At 52.4% G+C, this 12617-nt stretch overlaps 1 protein-coding gene across 5 annotated transcripts in view; it reads left to right on the top strand.

Annotated features, from left to right (window-relative positions):
• Nucleotides 1–12360, top strand: part of LOC147031159 (transmembrane protein 45B-like) — a 44025-nt gene extending 31665 nt beyond the window's left edge. For all 5 annotated transcript variants that reach the window (XM_085875949.1, XM_085875951.1, XM_085875952.1 and 2 more), the window contains one exon: nt 11130–12360. In XM_085875949.1, the coding sequence (XP_085732075.1) occupies nt 11130–11250 (121 nt within the window). In that variant the 3' untranslated portion in view covers nt 11251–12360. The remainder of the gene's footprint in view (nt 1–11129) is intronic.
• Nucleotides 12361–12617: the final 257 nt, after the last annotated feature.

The following is a 12617-nucleotide window of genomic DNA, read 5'->3' as shown; positions in this document are numbered from 1 at the left end:
GTGTTGTTGGCACGTTACGCGATCGTTGCCACACATCGACAGACGTTACTTTTAAGTTACTCATAGGCTGAAAGACGTCGATATAATGGATCGTCCTTGCGTCAGTGTCCACGGCCACTGCCAGGACACTTATTTGCAGCATTCTTCAAACTTTTCTTCGGCATGACGAGGATGTTCACACTTCGATGTCTAGCTTGGCTATGATTCCAATTGTCCATCGGCAGCGTCTATTTAAAATAGTCGAGTTTGAGCGTTTTAACACGTTCAGAAGAAACGCTTCAAATTTCCAAACCCCAGCGTCAAAAAACAAAGGCGAGTGACAGCAATTTAAATCGTTCATTGTAAACAATGAAAATAGCTGAGTGGTACCGTTTAAAAGTCGTTGAGTGTAAAAAAAAAATCCAATTGTTGAGCACAAGCGTCTACTTTCAATAGTGGAGTTGCAGCCATTTAAATCGTTGAGTGGCAGCCGATGAATAGCAAACCCCACGTCACCGGCAAAGATAAACTGCCGCACGATATGCATAAGTTGGGCTATCGTTGGGCATAGTTTGTGAGCGCCGGCTTCACGATAATTATTCGTTGGTATATCATATCTATAAGTAATCAAAGCGCTCTATGCACATTATTAGTTCATTGTGCATTTGTCCAACCCGTTATGAATAGACCTAAATCGTAAAAACAAGCTATAGCTCATTGTTGAAAAAGCCCCATAAAAAAATTAGTCGCGAAGAACTTCGAACAATGGTGAAAAGATGTCTCCTACCCGTGGACACGCGGACGCAAGGAGGATCCATCATAACCCACACCCTCCTCCTCACACTCACCTACTACTGCCAACATGAACAAACTAATACTAATACTAATACTGATACTGATACTGATACTGTTACTGTTACTGCTGACATGGACATCGACTCTAAAAGGACTCGAAAACACTGTTGGGTTCCCCTTTTATGAGCAGCATTTTTATATACCAATTCCCAAAACCGCTGGGAACACGTCTTTATATGGCAGTTGTAAGCTAGAAACACGTTCATTAATTTTTTTTGTCGACCGGAAGACGTCATTAGAATACGTCTACATACGTCGATGTGTGTTGGGACTACGTAAAGAATTGGTTCAAAGCACGTCAAACATAAGTTAGAAATAAGTTTCGCGTAAAAAAGACATTACCGCGACGTGTTTCGACTTATGAGTAGCTTGTAAGTAGCCTTTGTGGACGTGTGTAAGCGTCCACATATCGTGTGTAAAACTTATCCCCATCGCATGCAGAACGTGTGTCATACGCCGAGTACGTCGTAAAATTTTGAACATGTTTAAAATTTCTTGACGTACTCTACTCACTACGACGTATGATAGCGTACTTTAGCGTTCTACTCACGTATACCAAACTTACTCGTACCGTATTTGACGTGCCCCAACGTTTTAGACACATTTTTCTTAGGTCGGCATACGCTGGCAAGATCATCAAGGTGTGACCGCTATGTTGTCACTTCCATTTCTACGGTAGTTATGATTCGAATCGTTGTGCGTCAGCCTTTTAATAGGCTACGTCACGACATCGTCGGCGATGCGTGCAACGCGCTATGCCTAAGTTAGACTATCGTTGGGCATCGGTTGTGTATGCCGACAACAGGTTCAGCATTCGTTGGTATAAGTTATCTATAACACAACGAAACGTTGTGTGTCCGTTACCAATGTGTTATATATAGTGTCGCGGATTCCGCGCCCGCCGGCGTGCTGACGGCCACGTAACTCGAATCGCGGCACGTCGCCCACCGGACGGACAATCCAGTCGTGACCCTCTCGGACTAACGCCGGGAACCAGTCACGGGTGGACCTTTCGGTCTCACCGCGATCGAGCCAATCAGCCCCCGCGTGGGATAGGGTTGCTCGCCAAATTCGACCTACCTAAGTACCCACGCGGAGGGTAGACCGGGCGATCGCACCTCGCCGCAGGTCGACTTCGGACACGGGCCACTTAAGCGACCCGTTCCGTACTATCAGAATAACCGAGCGGTGTTATCGTCGACCTCGACGGTTCGATTAATTATCGGGCGTATTCAGCCCACTACCAACCCTTTACGTGAAGCAAGATGAGGATGCAATGGAGGAAAAGACGAAGCGAAGCGGGAGAACAGTTCAACAATAAAGCACATTTATTCGCGGCACACGGGAAGCACACAAATACAATTCCACCAAATGCACACAAAAAAAAGAAAACACAATTCCATTTACACAAAAAGCAAATATAAAAGTGAAAACACAGTGCAGAGCTAATACCGACTACCGAGCACACGGCAACACTTATACAATTCTACTTCACAGACGGCGCCGACAACACATACCCAAAACCAAGGAAAAGAAATACCCTCAAGGATGAGGCGGGCCTGAGGCCGAGACCGGGTCGCGCCTACCCGTCTGGTGATGAGACGCGGAGCGGCGATGGCGCCTCACTCCGCGGGCCTCGCGGACAGTGTCAGGCAGGGGGTGGGAAAAGGGGCCCCCTTGGTCGCACTATCTCAGCGCGGGGGGAAACAGGAGGGGGTTGCTGATGCTCGGGGTTTAGAGGATCTTTATTATCCCTGGTGTGCGTCTCCACCTCGGCCAGGTCGCGCTGCCGGCCTTCCTCGGGCGCGCAGCTCCCGGCACCGTCGCGAGCACCCCCTCGTCTGCCTTCGCCGCTGCCGCCTCTCCGCCTCTGGACTCTCCACCCTGGACTCTTCTTTGGGCTCTCCTCGTTCGACTCTCTTCAGCTTCTCCAGCTACTGCAGGCTTCAGGCTCCAGACTTCCACACTCTTCTCTGACTCTTTCTCCCTCCGACTCCTTCTCCTTCTCTCTCTCTTGACTGACGAACACCGTCCTTTTATCCCCCCGTAGCTTCGCCTTTGACCCCCTCCCTTTGACCTTTCACCTCGCTCCCCATTGGCCCGAGAAAAAGTGGGCGTGAAGGCTTTTTGATCCACAAATTTGCATATATCGATCGTTCTGGAGGCGGGGCCAAATCGCCCCTCGCTCACCGATTGGACGGCAAAAAGTGGGCGTGTGTCGTTTTTGATCCGTTTTTGAAGCACAAAATCCGTGATTTTGTACACGCTGTTCAACGTGCGCCCTGCACGAGTCCAACACCGGTACCCACAGCGGGGCAAGAACGGTGGCGATGCTACGGTTGCGAGGTGTGACGTGAAGGTCGTGGCGGTTGTGGTGAAGCGGCGTTGTGGTTGGTGGTTGATGTTGTGGTTGTGGTGGTAATCATGGCGGTTGGTCCAAAATAAAGATAGTAAAAGAAAAACGGCTCTCCTGAAGTCGCAGCTCGCATAAATGACATGTATTCCCACTAGACAACGGGTTTGGGCCTAACTACACATATACTTGCCGAGATACCTCACCTAAGGGACCTGAATGGTGGTTTGCGAATCTGGTAACCACAACACTACCCCCTTCCCTTTTTACAGACTCGTCCCGAGTCGTCAAATTTTCGTGTGCCATCATGTGTAGTTTTCCCCTAGTACATTTTACCTACGGATCCCTGAGTGCGACATTCATGGTATTCGTGTCCCCAAAATAAATAACCTGAGGGCTGCGTAACTATCTAAACAAACTCACTCACACGGACGACTTAAATAAAATTGCCGGCGCTAGACAGACATGCCGGGGGCGCACTCATATTTACAGTACATCTTAACCTTAACTTACAAATTTTACACTAAACCATGGCCCAGGATCACTGAACTCTGCAAAAGAAAAGCAGTTAGCAGGGAGCCAGGCTGCCCGCATGCAGTCTCTGGCTCAAACAATGCAGGTGACGGGGAACGTGGCTGGCTGCTCACACGCAGTCCAAGGCCTTCCCTTTTGAACTGAACTCAGTGAACCACAACGGTGCTTGGGCTGCACAAACGCAGTCTCCGTGCCAGCTCAAGTGGCACACGCAATGAGCACAACGAATGGATGCATGAATGGATGGACGCAAACACGGTGCACGGGCCGCCACTGCAGGCCCGTGTTGTAGCTGCCAACAGGGCAGTTCTTGCAGCTTGCAAACTGTTGCCTTGCGGATCCTGGCGCACATGGAAATGAACAGGGGGGGCAAAGCAAAAATTGAACGGGGCGGTGAACGTGGGCAGTGGGCATGGCATGGCAAAGGCAGCAGGCAAACACAGCCCGCCGAAGAAGGCTGCTGCAGGCAAACACAGCCGGCAGATGAACTGGCCGGCACAGGCCTTGACGCAAAACACGGCCAGCAGATGAACTGGCCGGCACAGGCCTTGCAGCACACAGCTGCCGATGAAGTTGGCCGGCCTCCGCCGTTCAATGGAGGTTGGTGGAGGGAGTGCGGTGGTGCTGGCCACTTGGAAGGCGGGCTCGGACCTACCTACCTGTCTCCCTCCCAACCTATCGCCTTTGCCTGTCACTGTACATACCCACTCCCTTAATTTGTCAAACCCCAATTTAGCCCCAACTTATTTTTTTTGTTGTTTTTATTTTTACTTCCCCTCTATAAATCGTCCCCTAACCCCCTTTATCGTCTTTGTTCGGCTAACCTATCCTGTCACCTAGCCTACTCCCAACCCCTACGTTCCCTTCCCGGAGGGGAATAAGGGAGAGCTAACGTCCTGTGTCGAGGCCCAACGAAGCCTCAGAATGGCCTCCCCAGAGTTCGGCGATCTAACCCAAGTGGGTCCAGCGGCCCACAACGACAGCGAGGGGATGGATGGTGCGGAGGGGTACATCACCTAATCTACCCTAACCATTTAACTGTTAAACTACCCCGGGGCTTTCAACAAGCGCCTCTCGCTTAAACTATTGGTTCTAACAACCCAGATTCCCGTCGCCTGTGTTGGTGTCCTTACAATTTCGGGCCTCGCCCCCCCAATTTTCTCTCCGTGCCCTCACACGGTCTCCTGGCTGGGACACGTGGCTCCCTTTGGCAGGCACGACCCTCTGCCGAATCTCCCGCTATGGCACCCCCGGGCACTACACTGCCTCCGAGCCTACCAGCTCCCTAACACCGGGGAGTGCCCCCCATGGCACCTCCCCTGAAACGCACACGTGGCAGGCCGGCCTCCCGGGCCCCTTTCCGAGGGTCACCCGTGCCCACAACACTGCCCACGCGGCTAATGGCGCCCCGGGCCCCCGCACCAAGCAGGCGCACCCGTGCACACTACTCTATCCCGGCCCCCCATGGGCCCTTGGCCTACCGCGGCCGACTAGCCTGGTGCCCGGGGTACCCACTCAGCGATACTCACCTTTCGCAGCCACGCTCCCAAGCCCGTCAACAGGGCTCCTGCACCCCTCCAAATGGGTCTCGAGCCTACTTTCCCACCAACAACAAAACGACCTCCATTTTTCAATTTGACTAACCCAGCTAACTCACTCTACACTGACCCCGGGGTCCCTTGGGCGGGAGTCACTCCTCCCCCCAATCACTCATCGCACCATGCATTCCCCATTCACTCCATACACACAGACCCGCTGGCCTCACTCACTCACCATGTACTCACCTCACAACTCTCCTACTCTTCAACACACTCACCGCTGAACTCTGCCATCCTTCTAACTACCTCCCCTAACTAACTCGTGCTCCCACGTCGTCCCTTAAACTAGTAGCACGTTCCTTTTAACACTACGTAGCTAAGCTACGTCCCCTCTACACATCCACAAGTCTGTCCATGTCCTCAAATCAATCATTTTATTTCCCAACCTAAATCTGGCTACAATCCCTCTAACTAATCCATTCCACGGACTCCATGAGGACTTACCCCTGCCCCATGAAGTCGGTCTAACTAAGCTAACCCTTCCCCCTAACTAGTTTCCATCCTGTGCCCAGGTTAAGGGGGTCTTTCACCCCTTGCCCAGGAATCCTGTACACCCGAAAGTGAGGCTTGTTTTTCCCTTTTTTTTTTTATGCCCAGCACCTGCGCGGCAACTCAGAGCTCGCGCACTTTGCACCTGCCCGTGACGTCATGCAGCTGCACGTGTTCCTCGTCCCTCCTTGGACGCTACCATCCGGCAGAGATACCCCTCCTGCCGGATTCCAACCCCACGTGCAGCCATGACGTCACCGTGCGCATAAAAAAAAAACAAGCCCCACGTCTCGAGGGGTTCCCCACGCGAACACATGTGCTTTGCCCGTTGGAGCTCAACACACACGATCGCGTGGAGAACCCGTCCGGTCCAAATCCATTTACCTGCCTAAACTTTGTCCGTCCGCGGGATCGGCAAATCCACCGCGTGCGTTTCCGGACCGGGACTTCACTCTCGCAAGCGAGCACGTGGCGGTCTCGTGCGTTGCACAGCACGAACCGCGTGCTCACTGCTGGGCGAACCCGGCACGGTTCACGAAATAGCTACAGCCGCTACTCGGCTTTCGTTCCTCCCATGTCGCCGTCGTCGCCATTCGACCCACGCACACCTGCGTGTTACGACGCACACAGTCCACTCCATCACATTCACACCGGGAGACGCGGCTGCGTGCTCCCGCATGCCGACCGACATCTCCCTCTCATACCGCTCTCTCACACACACGGTCTCCCTGGCACACAGCGACCTTGCACACGGCCGTTCACTCACGCGTGCCTCACTACTCACACAAACCATACTACTCACACGTGGTGCTCCATTCACTCGCGCGGGGGCACTCACCCGCGGTGCCTCATCCACACACCGTGCCTCACTCATACACGCGGGGGCACTCACCCGCGGTACCTCACTCATACACACGGCGACACTCACACACGCGGTCTCTTCCACACAACGTCCCTCACTCATACACGCGGGGGCACTCAACCGCGGTGCCTCATCCATACACACGGCGACACTCACACACGCGGTCTCTTCCACACACGGTGCCTCACCCACACACGCGGGGGCACTCACCCGCGGTACCTCACTCATACACACGGCGACACTCACACACGCGGTCTCTTCCACACAACGTCCCTCACTCATACACGCGGGGGCACTCAACCGCGGTGCCTCATCCATACACACGGCGACACTCACACACGCGGTCTCTTCCACACACGGTGCCTCACCCACACACGCGGGGGCACTAACCCGCGGTACCTCACTCATACACACGGCGACACTCAAACACGCGGTCTCTTCCACACACGGTGCCTCACCCACACACGCGGGGGCACTCACCCGCGGTACCTCACTCATTCACACGGCGACACTCAAACACGCGGTCTCTTCCACACACGGTGCCTCACCCACACACGCGGGGGCACTAACCCGCGGTGCCTCACTCACACTCCGTGCCTCATCCACACACGCGGGGCACTCACCCGCGGTGCCTGATCCACACACCGTCCCTCACTCACACACGCGGTCTCTTCCACACACCGTGCCCCACTCATACACGCGGGGGCACTCAACCGCGGTGCCTCATCCACACACGGTGCCTCACCCACACACGCGGGGGCACTAACCCGCGGTGCCTCACCCACACACGGTGCCTCACTCATACACGCGGGGGCACACACCCGCGGTGCCTCATCCACACACCCGGCGACACTCACACACGGTGCCTCATCCACACATGGCGTGCTGGGAAGCACGTACTCCGGCACCATCGCCACCACACCACTCACACACGGGGTCGCTTCCACACACGGGGACGCACTCACACCTTGCACCACACACACAGGGACAACCACACTGGGGATTTGTGTCCCCACAAGGGTCTCCGGGGCCTCTATACCCCCCAAGCTCTCCGTGCACCCGTCCACAGCACTCCTCCCCTCAACCTCGCAAAGCACGACCGAACTCACCTGGTCGTGACTCGCCTCAAGGGGGCATACTCCCTCCCCTCGTTCCTGGAGGAGGCCATCCAGGTGCTCGCACTGGGTCTCTACCCAGTCCGCCAGCTCACCCTCACTATCCTCCACTACCTCCGTGTGTGTGTGTGTGCGTCACTTACCCCGTCTTCCTCGTGTAGTCTTTCCTCTATTTTTTCTATCTCCCGTGTCTCTCCCAACTCTTCACCCTTTACCTCCCTTGTCTCAACTATTATTTCCTTTGTCACGGCCTTCATGCCCGCCTGCAGGCATCGGCCCATGTTCTGCGTCTCACCCCGTAGCTCTTTCATTTCTTCCTTCATGTTTGCTTCCATTCCGTTTATTTGCTTGTTTATTTCGTTTTTCATTTCATTTGTATTTGTATCCATCTTCTCGTTCATGTGTTGTGTATTCGCATCCATCGTCGTTTTCACTTCATTTGTATTTGTATCCATCTTTTCATCCATTTTTTTCATATTCGCATCCATTTTTTCGTTCATTGCCGCCAGCATGGCGCATAGCTGGGCTATGTCGGGTGCGCTTGAGTGAGCCGTTTCGGCAGGGGTTGGGGAAGGGTCTTGGTGGAGAGGGGGGGGGGAGGTGTCATACACCGCGGCCGCTGCCGCACCCACCTCGGGCCCTGGGTTCAGTTGGGCGAGTCCGTGTTCCTGCACAATCAACATTTCCTGCACGGGGATTTCATCCTGGACCATGGATCCTACACATTCTACATCCATTTCTAATACCCCCGGCTCCCGCTCGCCTTGAGACGCCATCTTGCTTCTCTTAAAGGGTTAATTTGCTCGCTCGTAATTTGGAGGGAATCGGGGGTCGCTTCTCTCACCCCTGGACCGATTCCCGTGAATTTCGCTGGAGACAGGAGAGCCTGTTGTCCCGCTCTCCAATACCAGTGCCGCGAGGAGGGCGATGAATTTGTATCCCACTCCTGACACCAGTGTCGCGGATTCCGCGCCCGCCGGCGTGCTGACGGCCACGTAACTCGAATCGCGGCACGTCGCCCACCGGACGGACAATCCAGTCGTGACCCTCTCGGACTAACGCCGGGAACCAGTCACGGGTGGACCTTTCGGTCTCACCGCGATCGAGCCAATCAGCCCCCGCGTGGGATAGGGTTGCTCGCCAAATTCGACCTACCTAAGTACCCACGCGGAGGGTAGACCGGGCGATCGCACCTCGCCGCAGGTCGACTTCGGACACGGGCCACTTAAGCGACCCGTTCCGTACTATCAGAATAACCGAGCGGTGTTATCGTCGACCTCGACGGTTCGATTAATTATCGGGCGTATTCAGCCCACTACCAACCCTTTACGTGAAGCAAGATGAGGATTCAATGGAGGAAAAGACGAAGCGAAGCGGGAGAACAGTTCAACAATAAAGCACATTTATTCGCGGCACACGGGAAGCACACAAATACAATTCCACCAAATGCACACAAAAAAAAGAAAACACAATTCCATTTACACAAAAAGCAAATATAAAAGTGAAAACACAGTGCAGAGCTGATACCGACTACCGAGCACACGGCAACACTTATACAATTCTACTTCACAGACAGCGCCGACAACACATACCCAAAACCAAGGAAAATAAATACCCTCAAGGATGAGGCGGGCCTGAGGCCGAGACCGGGTCGCGCCTACCCGTCTGGTGATGAGACGCGGAGCGGCGATGGCGCCTCACTCCGCGGGCCTCGCGGACAGTATCAGGCAGGGGGTGGGAAAAGGGGCCCCCTTGGTCGCACTATCTCAGCGCGGGGGGAAACAGGAGGGGGTTGCTGATGCTCGGGGTATAGAGGATCTTTATTATCCCTGGTGTGCGTCTCCACCTCGGCCAGGTCGCGCTGCCGGCCTTCCTCGGGCGCGCAGCTCCCGGCACCGTCGCGAGCACCCCCTCGTCTGCCTTCGCCGCTGCCGCCTCTCCGCCTCTGGACTCTCCACCCTGGACTCTTCTTTGGGCTCTCCTCGTTCGACTCTCTTCAGCTTCTCCAGCTACTGCAGGCTTCGGGCTCCAGACTTCCACACTCTTCTCTGACTCTTTCTCCCTCCGACTCCTTCTCCTTCTCTCTCTCTTGACTGACGAACACCGTCCTTTTATCCCCCCGTAGCTTCGCCTTTGACCCCCTCCCTTTGACCTTTCACCTCGCTCCCCATTGGCCCGAGAAAAAGTGGGCGTGAAGGCTTTTTGATCCACAAATTTGCATATATCGATGGTTCTGGAGGCGGGGCCAAATCGCCCCTCGCTCACCGATTGGACGGCAAAAAGTGGGCGTGTGTCGTTTTTGATCCGTTTTTGAAGCACAAAATCCGTGATTTTGTACACGCTGTTCAACGTGCGCCCTGCACGAGTCCAACACCGGTACCCACAGCGGGGCAAGAACGGTGGCGATGCTACGGTTGCGAGGTGTGACGTGAAGGTCGTGGCGGTTGTGGTGAAGCGGCGTTGTGGTTGGTGGTTGATGTTGTGGTTGTGGTGGTAATCATGGCGGTTGGTCCAAAATAAAGATAGTAAAAGAAAAACGGCTATCCTGAAGAGTCGCAGCTCGCATAAATGACATGTATTCCCACTAGACAACGGGTTTGGGCCTAACTACACATATACTTGCCGAGATACCTCACCTAAGGGACCTGAATGGTGGTTTGCGAATCTGGTAACCACAACAATATATAAGACCAAGTCGTTATGAATACGTCCGAATCTTTAAAAAAAACATCAAAAGTTCAACGTAAGCCAGCGTTTTACATACATTTTAATACGTTGCCATCGCTGGCTAAAACGTCAAGGTGTGACCGGGCCTTAAGTAATGCTTTTCTTCAATCACGGAGTTGTGGCCTCAACCCTCCCAACTCACTCAGCCCATCCAGGTCGTCTGCATTCTCAAAGAAACTCGCACCTGATTACCCTCCCCCATTCTAAGCTGAAAGAACAACACCCCTGTTTTCTCATCTATGTGACCGACTCGCCATGTCTGTTCTCCCATGCCCCTCGCTTGCTTGCAAGAGTGCCGCCCATCATCACCTGCTCTCTCCCGTACCTACCTGTGCTCTCTTCTCTTCCTGACCCTCCCCTCCCCCCTACCCCACCTCTTTCCTTTCTACCTCCATCCCCACCCCTTCCATTCACATGCAGTCTTTGTCTCCCCATTCCCCTTTGATCCTGTGTTCGTCTGCAGTGAATTGGCTGCCGTCTTGTTTTGCTCTTCCGTAAGCCTTCTGTATATTATATATTTATATTGCATTACGTAATTTTTATGGCTCACAGAAGTGCGAAATGTTCGGTTCATTCTTCCTCGTCCCATCAACTCTGTGCTTTCTGTCTGTGTGCAGGCTCATGAGATGCCATTCCCCCGGTGTATCCCACATGCATCTTGGCACTTTATTTCCTGCCTCAGCACGTGGCAACAAGGAAAACGGTTCGCTGCTTGGCGAGTCTGACGAAGACGAATAACAATTTCTCGAGCCCCAGACCAAGCCTCATATCTGTACTCGTTCAAAAATTTCATGCATTTCCATTGGTGCATGCCACCTGCTGTTGGTGCGAGAATCGCTGATGATCTCAGAAACCTAAGCAGTTCACCGACCGAGTGTTTGAGACGAAGCGGGGTGAAATCTTCCCAGCGCGTGCGATCGAACACCGACTTGCTCAGGGTTGCGCCACATTTGGCTTTATCTTGCAGGATGTTCAAGGTGCCGTTTCCAAGGATTTCGGTCAGCCATCTATCTCTTAAGCATTTATTTCACCTTTTATGCCTTATCATTACAAAATGGGTGATCGGGCATATCAACGTACCAAACACTGCGCGTCTTACGGCCTGCAAACACGGCGTGTAGATATAAAGTAATTCGAATCTTTGATCCTCTTTGCTGCTCTTGTGACCTTTTGAAAGAAAGGTGTTTGAAATGTACTTTGACAATGAATGAAAAACAATGAAGTCTGCTACCTCGGCCCGCACCATTTAATGACCAAGGCTGTTTGATATATTCAGATGGAAACCTTCAATCAAAAATCCTGATTCGTTAATCGGACCACATTGTTTACATGAATCCTGAAGACTTTTTGGATTTTTTGCAGATTTAAGACTTTGGATGATTTGACATCGACATGTGACTTTATGATTATCGCAAGGGTTTACTCGAATCGTTAAGACACGACGATGTTGTGTGTTGTTGACGAGACGACATAGGTGCACGTTCGATCGATTCAATTTGCTGGAAGACTCGGTCCTGCCTTAATTTATCAATTGTTCTCACGTCCTTGATTATATTCTATTATTGTAACATATGGATCTTTTCCCTATTCCCATTAGGAGTCTAAATAAAGAGAAAGGCTTTGATTCCGACGGTGAGTGTGTGAAAGCCGCACCACCCGGCGACACATTCGGTGAAAAAAATAAAAAAAATTATTTGACGTTGGAGTGGGAATGTATTTTTTATTTTTAATCGTGTGTTTGTGTGTATTTGTAGCTCTGTGTTTCCAAAGAAAAATATTCTGTACTGTATCTCTAAATGATTACAACAATCCTGAATGCAAGTTCAATAAAGACTCAAATTGTTTTGATTTTTTGGGTTTTTGATGTTGAGCCCTCCTCACACCCTCCCTTTTCTTATCCGTCCATAATAATTTGAGGGGAAGATCACGACTTCCCTTAAATGTCTAATTTAGGGACTTCCGATCCAACTGAAATCCCTCAATTTTACAATCTTTATAATTGATTTCAAATATTTATGACCTCACAAAATTTCACAAAATGCGAGAGTTGGTCATAAGCAAGAAACCTTTTGGTTTTGAGGTCAAAAGGTCAACAACTTTGACAT

Source organism: Eptatretus burgeri, chromosome 3 (genome assembly GCF_056783735.1).
Source record: "Eptatretus burgeri isolate ZD-2024b chromosome 3, Ebu_testis_v1, whole genome shotgun sequence".
In the NCBI taxonomy this organism is placed as follows: Eukaryota; Metazoa; Chordata; class Myxini; order Myxiniformes; family Myxinidae; genus Eptatretus; species Eptatretus burgeri.
The sequence above is the reverse complement of the archived record's forward strand: the minus strand, read 5'-3'. Positions and strand labels throughout refer to the sequence as shown.